This window comes from Lithobates pipiens, unplaced genomic scaffold (genome assembly GCF_037356315.1).
Source record: "Lithobates pipiens isolate NorthernLeopardFrog02 unplaced genomic scaffold, aLitPip1_a1.2 Scaffold_19, whole genome shotgun sequence".
Taxonomy (NCBI): Eukaryota; Metazoa; Chordata; class Amphibia; order Anura; family Ranidae; genus Lithobates; species Lithobates pipiens.
Window position 1 is genome coordinate 347,025,360 of NW_027507764.1, and position 16,192 is coordinate 347,041,551.

At 39.0% G+C, this 16,192-nt stretch overlaps 1 protein-coding gene across 1 annotated transcript in view; it reads left to right on the top strand.

The window, feature by feature from the left end:
- LOC143996868 (uncharacterized) overlaps positions 1 to 16,192 on the top strand; it is a 127,459-nt gene that overhangs the window by 44,608 nt on the left and 66,659 nt on the right. The window contains exons 3-9 of the mRNA XM_077492158.1: positions 5,832 to 6,140; positions 6,869 to 6,992; positions 8,291 to 8,684; positions 9,263 to 9,340; positions 11,272 to 11,283; positions 11,398 to 11,484; positions 15,068 to 15,121. Coding sequence (XP_077348284.1) covers positions 5,832 to 6,140; positions 6,869 to 6,992; positions 8,291 to 8,684; positions 9,263 to 9,340; positions 11,272 to 11,283; positions 11,398 to 11,484; positions 15,068 to 15,121 — 1,058 coding nt within the window. The remainder of the gene's footprint in view (positions 1 to 5,831; positions 6,141 to 6,868; positions 6,993 to 8,290; positions 8,685 to 9,262; positions 9,341 to 11,271; positions 11,284 to 11,397; positions 11,485 to 15,067; positions 15,122 to 16,192) is intronic.

Here is a 16,192-nt window from a genome sequence, read left to right on the forward strand (position 1 = left end):
ATGGGTGATGTCACTGACACTTGTAGAAGGTAATCACTAGGTTTGCAAAGGCATTTGGTACACACAAAGTGAATTTATATCCTTTGTGGCTATTGAGGAATTTATATTTTTTTGCAATTCACTTTATTCATAAAAATAAGTCACCGAGTACAAAAGAAAGAAAAGAAAAATGCAACTATTATTTGTATAAAGGAGTATGTCAGTCTTCCAATATAGCCAACAATACAATCATAAATGATCAACATCTTAACATTTTAATGGCAAGAAGATTATGGTTGAAATCGCATCCAAGGACACAACAGAATGTAAATATAAGTGGAGGGGAAAATATCTTTGTACAAAACCACATGTCAAAGACAACTCCAAGGTTCTGTTGATTCCCAGGGACTAACATCAGTACAAACTTGCTTAGCTCTATTGACAGGGATTATGGCCTGTTGTGTGTGTATATACACATTATTATAGGCTGAGTGATCTAACATCAGCAGGGGAGAAAGGCGGAGGGGGAGGGAGGGTAGCAGAAAACAGGCAAAGAAGGGAAAAGAAACGGGAGATTCTCCCTGGGCTGGGATGGGGGGACAATGGTATTGGTCACTCTGCGTAAGCATATTTAAGTAGGCATAAAGATAAAGTACTGCCAGGGCATCCATGTAGGCCTGAAGGTCTCTTCGGTGTTATGAAAAGGTGGCTGTAAGATCTTTCATGTCCATAATCTCATTGACCTGCATTGACCACCCATTGGGCTTATTTTTTTCCACCAGAGCGGAATACACTTCTTCACCGCATTTAAAATGTGTGTGGTCAAAGAGGCTTTATATTCCTAGATGGGTCTGTTTGAAAGGTGAAGTAAGCAGGCCACCAAGTTATCGCTCACGTCTACTGATGTGAGTGGTTTAATGACACTTGAAACTTTATACCTCCAAACGTAACCAGGGACCTTCGGAGAGATATGATGGAGGGTGGTCGGGACTCTGTACCATGTTGTGAGTATCTTATAACCCATGTCCTAGAGCCTGGTGGCAATGAAAGATTTGTGGGCAAAATGGAGAATTTTCTCTCATTGCTGGGCTGTCAATCAGATTCCCAGGTCAGTTTCCCATTTCGGGTCAGATTTGGTTAGAAAAGTGTATATGATGGAAGGGCAGTGGTGTTTCGGTTCCTGTTTATGGCAAATGCATTAAAATACTGTCAAGGGGTGGGCAATACCCTGTTGTTTGGAGAGCTTGCGAAGGAAAAGACTAATCGTCTTTTTTACCAAAAGTCTTTTAGGTTTTTCTTGAACTGATCAGTGTGTTCTGATGGCAGGGAAGGCTTCCTACTGTCAGAACACAATGGCAACAGTGGAGATTGGATCATTTAAAAAGAATATTAAAAGAGAAGTATGGCTTTTGAAAAAATAGAGTTACACTCACCTAGGTGAATGCAGCATCGGTTCCCTGCTCGCTCTGCACTGACAACTGATTGCTCTGTTCTCCCCTCCACTGTATGCAGAGAGTGGGGACTGTCAGTTACTAGCATTCTGCTCTGCCTAAAAGCAATGAAGCTGCTGCTCCAGGTGAGTTGATCCAAATGAAATTGTATGGGTAGGACTCTTCTCACGGATGCACGATTCGGCTCTCCAGCTGTGAAATAAAGAAGGAAAGTGGCTGCACACCGACATACCAAATGTCCTTTTTATTGCATAATCTCAATAAAATGTATGACACACATCACAGGACAAATAGCCAGTACAGAGGTTGACGCATTTCACACAGTTACATTGTGCTTACTCATAACTATGATGAGTTACTATTATGAGTAAGCAACTGTGTGAAACGCATCACCCTTTCAACCTCTGTACCGGTTATTGCTCCTCTGATGTGTGCCATACTTTATATTGGGATTATGCAATAAAAAGGACTTTCAGTATGTCGGTATCAAGCCACTTTCTTTCACATATTTATTCTGCTCTGCCTCCCCAGGGCTCACTGGTGCACTGGACTGTGGAGGGGGTGGAACTGGGTGGCTCAGTCTCCCAGCACCTTGCTGAAAGGCTGAGCCAAGTGCTGATCCAGGCTTCTGGGTGGATGCTGACTTTAAAGCCAGGATCTTTCCCAATCCTAGACCGATTGAGTGATGTCAGCATCAGAAAAAGGGTCACAGGAGTGCAGAACAAGCTACACTCCTGTGATTCCCAGGAGAAATATAGCCAAAATAGCTTTTCCTCTAGGAGAAAAGGATATTTTAAGACCAGATAAAACTAATAAAGAATAAGAACATACAGTAGTGCAGGAATAAAAAAATAAAAAGTCATGAGATTTCAAATGTCATGAAATGCCAGAGTCATCTTGTGGGTTTAATACCAGGACAGGCTTGCATTAAAGAATACAGAATGTAAACCTATTCACTAAAAATTAATATAAGTTCTGAAATGGTAATGTAATTTATTAAGTTATTTTAAATATTTTAAAACTGCAGCTTTAATTGAAATAATATCTGGTGATCCAACCATGAAGGTTTTTGTTCAGGAACTTCTTGTTAGAAAGTGATAGTGATCTTTCTCCTTATCCCAGTTAGTCTTATGCATGGGATTGTAGGTCACACTTTTCTTACGTTCAGAATAAAAAAACACACAGAAAACAACAAATTGGTGTTTCAAATGGCCGTGGCACCTTTATTGGTATTAAAATTAATCAAACAACTTTATTCAAAATAAAACAGTGAAAGAGTAAATAAATTATATTTCCAACATTTTTTTTTTTTAAACAAATTCTACATTCGCTCAGTCATAGGAATTGAGCTACAAATGAATCAATTTATAAAAACAAAGTCCCCCCTTAATCCAAGGGTGACATAACCACATAACGGTGCCAGTGACAAGGGTGGGGTGGAAAGGGAGCTCAAGCCTAAGCCACCTCAGGACAACTGTGAGCGGTCTGTCATACAGGCACTTATATAACCTCCTGTACTTGTGGAAAAACATTTTTCTCGCTTGTTGTCTCGTGACAAGCCCGCTTTTTCTCTCTCTCTCTTTTTTTGTATTTTATTAAATTATATTAAATATACATATATCTTTTTTTATTTTTTTTATTTAAATCTACTCCATTGGTGGCCACAATCCCATGTTGTGGGCTCCTTATTGTGTCCACTGTTCATTGTCATCTGTCAGTCACACATGCTTCCAATGAAGAAGTGGCCATTTCGATGCACAATATGCAGGCTTGATCCATTGTTGTCACTGTAAGGAACCCTCCTCTTTGAAATGCCATGCAGCCATTACTAGAGTGTATGCATATAGATAGGAAAGACAGGTTGTGGAAGATAAGCAGCACTCATACAACATATAAGGGAAAAATGGGAAAATACATTATGTTAGAATTTACATCTTTCTTAAGGTAGAAATGTTCAAAGTCATGGTTGAAAGAATGATTTATATCAAAACAAATCTTTATATTTTCATATTGCACACTACATTGAAAGAATAATAATATACACCTGCATATTGCATGTATTTTGATTACTTATTCAGGGTATGAGAAACCTTCTGACCTGTCCTGCAGAGTGACACGTGTCTGGATTTTGAAGACCTGAAACAGAATTCTCTCTCTGTTTTTCTCTCTACAGGAAATCTGTAACATGACATAAGAGAAATTAACGTATGCTAAAAGTCAATTAAAGTAATTGCTGCAATCATAGGTTGTTTAGAGTGTAAGTAATGACCAGACCACTCAGGAAAATCATATTTGATTGACATCATGCAACATTTTTGACCGAGTTTACATTTAACCACTAAAACAGATAAGATTTTGTAGGTACATAGGTGATATTTCCATACCTGATGTGTTTTTATACCTATTTTATAATGCTAGCAAAGAAAAAATGTTATCCTTGATATAAAACTATTAAAGAGCAGTCACTACATTCTACATGGTTTAATGTGTTCTCTATAAGTGCCTTCCTCAGCCTTCTAATGGAATCTCCATAGAAATATATAAAGGTTGCAGATGGGAGTTACAACAGATATCCTGACTGAAAAATGAACTATTGGCTTTTGGCTGTGTTTCTGTCCCATTTTTGTTTTTTGTTTTTAAAGTATCCCTGGTATCATATAGTAGGTAATATCAGGTGCCTACATGTCAACTCATCTTCCCTAGTAAATGCCCCTGGAGCTCTGAACTACAACATTTCATCCAGCTACTATGTTCAAGAGTCTGATCTGTACCACACTATATACCCATCACCGTAAAGTGTTTTCCTCAATGTCCAATGGTGTGCTGCAATGGACTGGAGGGTGTGGGGCTATATTCTGGACATTCTTGGTGTTGTTGAAATTTGCATAGCAAAGTGCTTCATTATTTAAGGTTCCTTGGAAGCCTAACAGGAAATTTATGCTGAAGTGCAGAAACCGTAGTGTGCTTGGCATGTGGCACCTGTAACCCTCAGTTTCAATCTTAATAGCATATGTCAGTATAAGTGCAGTAATTCACAGTGGCATTTCAAATTTTGTTTCTTATTTACTTAGAACCCTCAACAGCTTTTTCTACAATACCCTATAGAGAATCTACTTCCTTTCTATAGCCCTTCCTTGCAAGTGTAGACCTTCTAGTCACTTATTTGTTTTTAGATTTCATAGAAAACCCTGAAATTCCTGATATAGTGATATCTGACTACATTCCTGTTTCCATATGTGTAAAAGACAGAATGCAACTATTTTGAGATGCCCATACTATACTTAGATTCCATAGATTTGGCAGCAACGCAGGACACATTACATAGGACACTTTAAGCCAGCACACAGACCTCAATATAATGACAAAAATCACAACACATAATACCCCAGCACAAATAAATTCAGATTTAAGAGGTTTTATGAAACAGTTTGCAGAGACAGTTATGTTAACCCTTTGTTTTACAGTTTTTACTTACCTTATCCCTCACTTCCTGGCAGCCAGGGCTCTCTTCTTCCCTCTGGTACTCCAGGTTTTGTGTGTACTCTCAGCAAACCCATATATAATGCATGACTGCTGGCCCTGCATTGTTTGTAATGACTTCAGAAAGTGACTGCTGAACAGAGCAAGGATCCAGAATTACAGGTTCTGTTTTGACCCTAGACCATTACTACTCTTTGGATACTTGGAAAAGACTACCTCTTACAACAACTGTGACCTTCAGCCTTGGCAACAAGACACTGCATTACAAAACCATGGCTGTCCACCTTCCCTCTGAAAAGATCTCCACCTAGATGAAGCCTGTATATTATTTTTCTTGCAAATAAAAATGGATACAGAATTTAAAAAGAGACACATACCAAAAAAAATTCAGCAAATTATGAAAAGTCCTTTAAGAAGGCTGAGATAGGAAAAAAATAACGTGCTACATAAAATTTGAAGGGTACTTTGGGTGCTCTAAGGGCTGTCAGAAATATATAAGCAAATATAAAACCCAACAGCTCTATTACATATGTTATTTCATACTTTGCCTGAACAATTTTTAATCTCATTTGTTAATTTTCCTTTTCTTTATATTCTTTACATTCAAATCATTTAACCTTTGGATATGAAAGAACATTTCACACTAGTATAATTTGCCATGATGGTCTTCATGTTCAGTGGCTTGATGTTGACCTCAATATGTATGGTTTACTGCTCATGTCACTGTAAATTTCACAATTTTACCAACCTGTGGATGAAATGTATCTTTCTTTACTTAGGAAATATGTGAAAATGTATTAATGAAAAACAAAACATGATAAAATGTATTAGTGATAAGCAACATATAAAATGCTTCTTTCCTTCCACACCTTAGAGAATTAAAAGTTAGCAGTTTTGATGTTTTCTGTTTTCTACCACTAGGTGACAATGACTTCCAGGAAGAGATATATTCAGAATATGAAAGAGGACCTCACAGTAGATACCCTTCAGTAGATGATTATTTAATTACTGCAACAGATGTTCCATCTAATGAAGTTACATTTTCTGGCTACTATCCAGATACTCAGCTTGTAACAGAAGAATCAGATCCTTACCCTTCTCCTACAGAGTCATATTTTGCAGCAAGAGATGTCACTACAATTACTACAAGGTTTCCATACCACCGCCAGACTACACCAAGGGAAAATGAAAATATTATCTCAGCACCTGACGTTACCTACCAGGATGAAGGTATCTATAAACATTTCTGATTTTATTTTTCAGTTGGCAAAATGTTATTTATATTAAGAAACACTTTTTCCTGGGACGTTAGTTTAAGCTGAGTTAAACAAAGACAAATGTGATTTGTTTTATTAAAGAAAACCAGGATTGCTTTACTATATGACAAGTCAAGAACAGACATTGTGTTTGGAATGACCATTACCACATGACACATCAACGTACAATTTGTGATTTTATTAACCGTATAAAGAAATATAGAGTAATTTAGATACTGTTATTGTATTATGTTGTAGAGGCAAATTTATTGCAGAAATAATTCATGTGCCTCATAAACAAACCTGTTTTATAGTATGTAGCTAGAATATAGCTTGCGATGATTGAGCAAGGATTGCATTGCACTGTGTGTCCTAGAAACATTATTAAGTGCCCTAGCACTTTTGGCTATTGCAAATGCTCATTATTGCCCCCTAAGTTATACTGTCAAGTGCAGTTCTCACTCAGTCTTCACAGGCTATGCTCCAAGATGAGATGTTCATACAGATAAGCACCAAAAGTCCTCAATATTGTATGTGATGGTTCTCCACTTTTCGAAAAGAAAGAATGGGTTAACTGCATGTTGGCCGCTATTTTGTGTTGGTTCATGTTCAAGGACCGGCAGATAGCCAATCCTAATAATGATGTATGGCCTCCATTATGCAATACCCTTACATATTCATATTTTTTGCCAATTTTTGTAGCTACAAATTTGATAGAAGAATTTCGAGTGGGCAGCATATCTGGAGTTCGGATGATAACAGGAACACTAAACAATTTGAAGGCATATCAGATTGGGACAAGAGCTCATGTAACGAGGCAGTCAAGGTATTTTACTAAGATGAAAATTCAAGTTATTTTTTTTCATTGTTATGAAGAAACCTTGTGAATACCTGTTTTGTTTTTACTTACACAGACCTCCCGTTGCTTTTCACTGAGGCTGAGGTGTCTTAAAAGCTTTTGGTTCTTTGGAATACAAGTAGTTTTTATTATAGAATTAATTTCCCCAGTAGGTTGAAGGACTTGATTTTATACTGCTTAATTTTTCATTATATTTTTGAATTATAATTATTGCAAATGTAATTCACAGCACAGTCAGTTAACACCAGAGGGTTACTGTAGAATTGTGAATAAGAGTTTATAGCATAATTACCTTATTCATCGGTGTACAGTCACTTATTATGTTTTAAAGAAAAACATTTATGACTGGGATTATGCAAAGATCTGCCATGTCACCCACCTACTAAAAATGCATAACTTTCAAATACAAAAGCAAAAATGAAAAGGAGCAAATACCGCAAGGCAAATTTAAATTAAAAGTCTATTTTTTTTTCTCCCAAGTGACATGAAAAGTCAATACTAATGACCACCTAAAATGCTCCCTGTGACATGTTTTTCCCACAATTGGGGCTTAATCATAGAGGAAACAAAATGAGGCAGGAACATTTATATATTGATCCTAATAATGTGCTAAGCAGTTGTTCATTGAATTCATTAGGATGTGAGGTATTTTAAGGTGGAACTGTAGCTGCAAGATCTGCTTAGCACATTTTTAAGGATCAGTGGATAAATGTTCCTGCCTCTCCCTGTTTTTTCTATCTATATAATTAAGTCTAAGTTTTGGGCAAAACCGATCAGAAAGAAAGAGGATCCCAGGTGGGAATTAGTATAGACCTTTCATTCTATTCATGGCAATAAAACGAAAGTTTAAGCTGGATTTGGCATGCTTGCGAATTCTGGAATGTGAGTTTCGATGAGCTTGGGGGCTGTACCAGTACCTATGGTGGTCGATTAAAAAAAAGGGCTTTGAATGGTATTGCTTGCAATTTTTTGGAAGTAACAGAGCCCTATAGTGTTTTACATTCCTATTAACTATACAACTCAGGTATATTGTTGTGCATTTTTGTGCAGGTGTTGGAAGAACCCATGTCAAAAGTAGCAAATGCTGGTCTTCATGTAAACTCTGATTTCTTAACTCAAAGTGTTAGATTTAGACAGTGGGAAAAAGAAATTTTACATCCTTCACTAGCAAACTTGCAAAGTTATAACAGTTTAAATGACTAGTTATCCTAAACTTTCTAGCTTGTAGGTACCTTTAAGACTATGCATGTGTGATTTCAATACAGGTTGTTATTCCCATATGGTGTGCCCCAAGAGTTCACCCTGACCTCCACCATTAGAATGAAGGATAGGACATCTGAAGATGTGTGGAACCTGTTGGACCTGGAGTCTAGAAATGGACTTGAGCAGTTTAGGCTTCGGCTGTATGGGGAAATGAATGCAGTAGATGTGTACAATGCAGCTGCGGCTGGACGGGATAAGGTAACAACATTTGAGAATGTGGAGAAGCTGTTTGACGGCAAATGGCACAAGCTGTCTTTGAGTGTTCGAAAAGATCAGGTCACTTTGTATGTGGACTGTCAGCAAGTTGGATCTTCTCCCGTGAATCTGCAAGGTTCCCTAAAGACAGATGGAATCAGTACCCTGGCTCGCAGGATAAAGGATGATACCACAGCTAATGTAAGTTGTAATATATTAAAAATCTCTAACAGTTTTTAGTCAGCTGAAGATAAGCTAAGGATAAATGATTATCAAGATCTAACCCCCCCTCACACCAGTACTTAGACAATATACTGTACATTTTGCATAGATTTCATAAGACGTCCAAGCCTTCACTCAGCATTTTGCATACTAAAATAAAGTTAAGGAAATGATAGGTTGAGGACAAACTCTTATGAGTAGGCTCCCACTCCTGGTCTCGCCAACCTATCCTATTGAGTGCTTCTGTTAAGACTGATACATAGACAATACATTTTATAAGTGGGGGGTCGATGGGATTTACTAACTCTGGGGCAGACACAATCATTTAGAGCAGCTGTGCATGGCAACCAGTCAGCTCCTGGCTTTAATTTTCAAAGCTTAACCAAACAGAAGCTAGACACTGGGTGGTTGCCATGCAGAGCTGTTCCAGATTCTGCCTGCTGCAGTCTTAGTAAATTCTCCCTGTTTGTATCACATTTTACATTCTTCTTGAACATGTAATTATAAGAAAACCGCAAGATTTCTACTGGTCAAATAATTATGTTTTTTTGGTGTAGGTTGACATCCAGCAACTTGAACTTTCAGCAGATGCAGGAAGGGCCAGTGAAACCTTATGTTGTGAATTGGCTGATGTGGTAAGTATTATGGAGATCCTGGACAATATTTATTTGGTTCATAATTGAAACTCTGTATCTAGCTAAATAAAAATTGTACTCTTAATGCTGACCGTGGAGCTGAGGTTTCAGGATTCACCCTTAGTACAACCTAGTAGGATGCCTCACAACCTGGAATTAACATGGATTGTTTGAGGATTTGCATCATTTCATTTACAGAACATGCCCACAACTTTTAAGATTTTTTTTTTGTTGTGAAGCAAACAACAAATATGACAAAAAAAGCAGAAAAAGTCAATGTGCATAACTATTCACCCCCCTAAAGTGAATACTTTGTAGAACCACCTTTTGCGGCTATCACAGCTCCAAGTGGCTTTGGATACATCTCTATGAGCTTGCCACATCTTACCACTGTGATTTTTGCCCATTCCTCCTTGCAAAACTGCTCCAGATCCTTCAAGTTGGATGGTTGGCACTTGTGAGCAGCAATCTTTAAGTCTGACCACAGATTTTCTATTGGATTGAGGTCTGGGCTTTGACTAAGCCATTCCAACACATTTACATGTTTCCCCTTAAACCACTCAAGTGTTGTTTTAGCGGTGTGTTTAGGGTCATTGTCCTGCTGGAGGGGAACCTCCGTCCTAGCCTCAAATCACACACAGAGTGGTACAGGTTTTGTTCAAGAATATCCTTGTATTAGCACCATCTGTCTTTCCCTTAACTCTGACCAGTTTCCCACTGCTGAAAAACACCCCACAGCATGATGCTACCACCACCATGTTTCACTGTGGGGATGGTGTTCTTTGGGTGATGTGATGTGTTTGGTTTGTGCCAGACATAGCGTTTTCTTTGAATGCCAAAAAGTAAAATTTTAGTCTCATCAGACCAGAGCACCTTCCTCCATACATTTTGGGAGTCTCCCACATACCTTTTTGCAAACTCAAATTTTTTTGGGCTGAAAGTAATGGCTTTCTTCTGGGCTCTTTGCCATAAAGCCCAACTCTATGGAGAATACAGCTTATTGTCATCCTATGTACAGATACTCCAGTCTCTGATCTGCTGTGGAACTCTGCAGCTCTAGGGTTACGTTAGGTCTCTGTGCTGCCTCTCTGATTAATGCCCTCCTTGCCCAGTCTGTGAGTTTTGGGGTGCGGCCGTCTCTTGGCAGGTTTGCTGTTGTGCCATGTTCTTTCCATTTGGTTATGATAGATTTAATGGTGCTCCTAGGGCTCATCAAAGATTTGGATATTTTTTTATAACCTAACCCTGACTTGTACTTTTCAACAACATTGTCCCTTGTTTGGAGAGTTCCTTGGTCTTCATGGCAGTGTTTGGTTACAGGTGTCTCTTGCTTAGGTGTTGCGGCCTCTGGGGCCTTTCCAAAAGGTGTGTATATGTAATGACAGATCATATGACACTTAGATTGCACACAGGTGGACATCATTTCACTAATTATGTAGCTTTTAAAGGTAACTGGTTGCACCAGAGCTTTTTATTGGCTTCATAACAAAGGGGGTGAATACATACGCACATGCCAATTATCAGTTTTTTATTTCAGAAAAATTGTTTTATGTATATGTTTTTCTAATTATACTTCACCAACTTAGACTATTGTGTTCTGATCCATCACATATAATTCAGATTAAAAAAACATTGAACTAAAGGCTGTAATGTAACAAAATAGGTAAAAAGCCAAGGGGGGTGAATACATTTGCAAGGCACTGTATATTAATTTAATCGTGTATTAATAGTACTGTACACACATGATGTTTGTAATTTAGAAAATACTTTTGTTTCTTAGCATATTACTTTATAATACTAAATTACTATTGCACTACTTTATTTAACATACATTTATTTAACATGAAAACACAAAGCACTTGATAAATGGTTTTAAGAAAAGTTGTGTTGAAAATATTAACTATTGATCTCTCTTTGTTTTTTTGATGCAGAAAGATGAGCGGGTAAGTACTCAAATGAATGCATATTCAAAGCTTACAAACCCTGATTACTTTGGTTATCATTTTAAGCAATATATATTCATAATTGTTCTCACTTTTTTATTTTTACAATTGAAGTGTGCAGATTTGGGTGAGAATGCCATAGCAACCAGTTGCAACTGTCTGCCAGGTGGTATTGGATTTCCCGGATTTCCTGGTTCCAAGGTAAGCAAAGTTTATCATACTGGAATGTTGCTTTTTTATATTGCAGAGAGCATTAGCATATTTGAACCAGTGACAACCAATCACTGTTTGCTAGGTAAATGGTTTATAAACTGATTTCTCATTGGTTCCACAACATTACTGTAAATCTTGGCTTTTTTGTGTTATATTAAAAAGACCCTGTCCCCTTTTTTCCACTTAAACTTTTATACATGTTTTGTTTGATTTTGTGCCATATTACTATGATCTCCAATAGCCCCAAAAACCTCTCCCTCTATCTGGACCAGGACCGTTTTTAAGGCAGGGCAAAAGGGGCAGCTGCCCTGGGCCCCATCAATGTAGTGGGGCCCAAAGCAGCTGCCTAATACTTGCCAACTATCCCAGTTTAAATTCCCTTGAAGTTTTAGTCCCGTGCTGTGCCCCGATATCTCAGTGTAAACTTCTGCTGCTGCTGCCCAGCTCTGTCCTATTGCCATGTACAGATGACTAACCTGCAGACCCTGTGTTTACATGTAAATAACCTGCATTGATATGTAAATAGTGGTGGCATTTATATGTAAATAGCCGTGGACCGCGGCATTGATATTTAAATAGAGACGGCATTCATATGTATATCATGTCCCCCTGAGGTCACATCCATCATCACTTCTGCAGAATTTTGCCCACTGGGGAGGTAAAGGAGCATGCTTGAAAGTCCTTCCTACAATTGTGGTCATTAAGCTTAGCATCATATTTTGCAAAAGTAAGCAAATTGGAGGTGGATTCTTCAAAATAACATGGTGCCACAGCACCCTGAATTTTGGGTTATGTGAATATGCAGGCAGGCAATGAGGAGATGATGTGCTGTAACCTTTAGAAACCAATCAGCAAGCAGTAATGCTATGCACTAGCCAATTAGTGAGCAGTAATAATGTGCAGTAACCTCTAACAACCAATTAGTGAGTGGTATAGATGTTCAGTAACCTCTAGCATTCAGTCAGTGAGCAGTATTGATGTACAGTAATCTTTAGCAACCAATCAACAAGCAGAAGTCATGTGCTGTAACCTCTATAAAATAACAGTGAGCCATAATGTATGCTGTAATCTCTAGCAGCCAGTCAGTGAGCGGTAATGATACACTGTAACCTCTGGCAACCAATCGCTGCCTGATCTGATTCAGTAAACTGATTTGGAGTCTAGCCGCTATTTATTGTATGTCTCAAAGCATGCGGAGAGCGAAATTGCATGGAAGAGGGGGCCCAAGAAAATGTTTGCCTCGGGTCCAGTCAATATCAAAGACGGCCTGGATCTGGACAAAAACACCATAAATATATTACTGGGCGCTACCTTGAGAAACAATGTGCATAGTTCTGCTGCAGATGCTGGAAAAAAAAATAATAAATAGCTTTTCAAGCAACAACCTCCCCTCACCTTTCAGTTCGACAGTCTCACTATGTGCACTCCTGCACAAGACCTTGGGGCTGGAAAACAGGCTTTTATGATCCTGTTGCAGGAGCTGCAGAAGAGGGCTATGATGTGCCCTAAAGGAAAATCTATTTGAAGTGGTTGCATTCCCTAGCACGGCACATTGAAAGACAATATCAAAGCTTTTATGACAATATAAAATGGTGCATGTAAGCTTATAAATGATTTTATCTGTGCTTTTAACAGAGATATTTGTACTTCTTGATGGGATCTCTTTGTGTAAGCATGCTTTTTAACCAGTTAAGGACCTAGGGCACATCTATTTCTGAAAGTCTTTCCCCACAAGGTGCATGCCCACAGGGGGTATCTTAACTAGATAACCCCTAATTAACTCCTTGTTATTTTCTAACTAGCCCTTTTTAAGGCTAGCCATACATGTATATACAGTATCACACAAAAGTGAGTAAACCCTCACATTTTTGTAAATATGTTATTATATATTTTTATGTGACAACACTGAAGAAATGACACTTTGATACAATGTAAAGTAGTGAGTGTACAGCTTATATAACAGTGTAAGTTTGCTGTCCCCTCAAAATAACTCAACACACAGCCATTAATGTCCAAACCGCTGGCAACAAAAGTGAGTACACCCCTAAGTAAAAATATCCAAATTGAGCCCAAAGTGTCAATATTTTCTGTGGCCACCATTATTTTCCAGCACTGCCTTAACCCTCTTGGGCATGGAGTTCACCAGAGCTTCACAGGTTGCCAGTGGTGTCCTCTTCCACTCCTCCATGATGACATCATGAAGCCAGTGGATGTTCGAGACCTCCACCTTTCATTTAAGGATGGTCAACAGATGCTTAATAGGGTTTAGGTCTGGAGACATGCTTGCCAAGTCTATCCCCTTTACCCTCAGCTTCTTTAGCAAGGCAGTGGTCATCTTGGAGGTGTGTTTGGGGTCGTTATCATTTTGGAATACAGCCCTATGGCCCAGTCTCCGAAGGGAGGGGATCATGCTCTGGGATCATGCTCTGCTTCACTATGTCACAGTACATGTTGACATTCATGGTTCCCTAAATTAACTTTAGCTCCCCAGTGCTGGCAGCACTCATGCAGTCCCAGACCATGACACTCCCACCACCATGCTTGACTGTAGGCAAGATACATTTGTCTTTGTACTCCTCACCTGGTTACCACCACACACGCTTGACATCATCTGAACCAAATAAGTTTATCTTGGTCTCATCAGACCACAGGACATGGTTCTAGTAATCCATATCCTTAGTCTGCTTGTCTTGAGCAAACTGTTTGTGGGCTTTCTTGTGCATCATCTTTAGAAGAGGCTTCCTTCTGGGACAACAGCTATGCAGATCAATTTGATGCAGTGTGCAGCGTATGGTCTGCACACTGACAGGCTGACCCCCCACCTCTTCAACCCCTGCAGCAATACTGGCAGCACTCATATGTCTTTTTTACCAAAAACAACCTCTGGATATGATGCTGAGCACATGCATTCAACTTCTTTTGGTCGACCAAGGCAAGGCCTGTTCTGAGTGGGACCTGTCCTGTAAACTGCTGTATGGTTTTGGCCGCTATGCTGCAGCTTGGTTCATTGGTCTTGGCAATCATATTATAGCCTAGGCCATCTTTATATAGAGCAACAATTCTTTTTTTCAGATCCTCAGAGAGTTCTCTACCATGTGTGCCATATTGAACTTCCAGTGACTAGTATGAGAGATTGAGAGTGATAACACCAAATTTAACACACCTGCTCCCAATTCACACCTGAGACCTTGTAACACTAATGAGTCGCATGTCACGGGGAGGAAAAATGGCTAATTGGGCCCAATTTGGACATTTTCACTTAGGGGTATACTCACTTTTTGTTCTCAGCAGTTTAGATATTAAAGGTGAAGTACTGCCTAAGCTTTTTAGGCTGGGCTTCTCCTGTGGGTCACAGCAGTGCAATTTGTTTTGCACTCCTGTGACCCATTTTCAGCAGAGATCAGTCTCAAATCTGCTCTCTGCTGACGTCACCAGGATCAGTCCAGGCAGCGATCCTGACGTAGGAAGTATGGATCCGCCAGACTGATTGCAGTCTTAATTCTAAAAGTTTTATTCTTCAACAAGAGCAGTTCAATGAGGTTTTTTTTAAGTTTTTTTTTATGCTTAACAGGGAGAAAAGGGTGACCAGGGCCCAACAGGCTATACAGGAATCATTGGCCGACAAGTAAGTGGAACAGTGAGCAACCATTGCACATAAAATTAATTCATATCATTTTGCATAATAGTGTGTAAATGTGGTAAAGTGGTGCTGTCTGTAAGATGAATTGATCTAAAAATATCAAAAGACAATTTATTAACCTATTACAGTTTTTAATAGGTTTCTCAGTTTTGAGTGTCCGGTGGCAGTGTGAGCACGGTTTTGGTAATACTGGTAATTACTAGGCCTATATAAGATCACACACTTTACATGTTGATCCACTGGAAAAATGCAGGCTAGGCTGACTTTCAATAAAATGTTATGCCTGGCAAAGAACACCACAAACCCAACCCCCCCCCCCCCCCCAAAAAATGAATTGATCAAGTGCAGACACTAAGTGGTGCCTGCAAGTACATTTGCCAGTCTCATACTAATTCCATTGTCTCTGTTTAGTCCCTTGAATCCTAGTTCCAAGCTTTACATTAAACCCCTACTGCTGCCCAAGTCAGGATGAAGTTCTACCCTGTCCTGGTGCTGTTATTAAACTACAAAATATAAAAGTCTTTACTGCACAGTTTTTCTAGTCCCGTCATACATGTTGGACATCACCACGTTCTTGACGATCGGACTTTGGTGTGATCGTGTGTACGCAAGACAGTTTCAGCAGAACTCCGTCGGGAAAACTGGTCGTGTGTACAGGGCATTAGAGTCTCTGTTGTGACCTTTGAGGATAAATTATTTCACAGTACAAGCTGCTAGAGAAGTCAGTGAAGGCTTGTTTTTAAGGTCTTTTGTTAAAAAACGTTGCTTGTTAAGAATATGTAATTGTAATAGCCATTCTCCCCATCCGATTTTCCATTCATTTTAGTTTATAGCCAATAGAAAAGCAAATGTAGGAATGCCATTCTAACATTTTTATTGTATAACAGAGGAGGTTGGGTAACTCATTATACAGTTTCTTAAATGTCTTAGGCCCCTTTCACATGGGCAGAACGATTTTTTTAGGAGGACTCAATCGGACCTTCCATTGCCCTCTATGGAGCTGAGGATGTAAATGGACATGTGCATAACAGACAGATGGCAGATCAGACAAGAGTC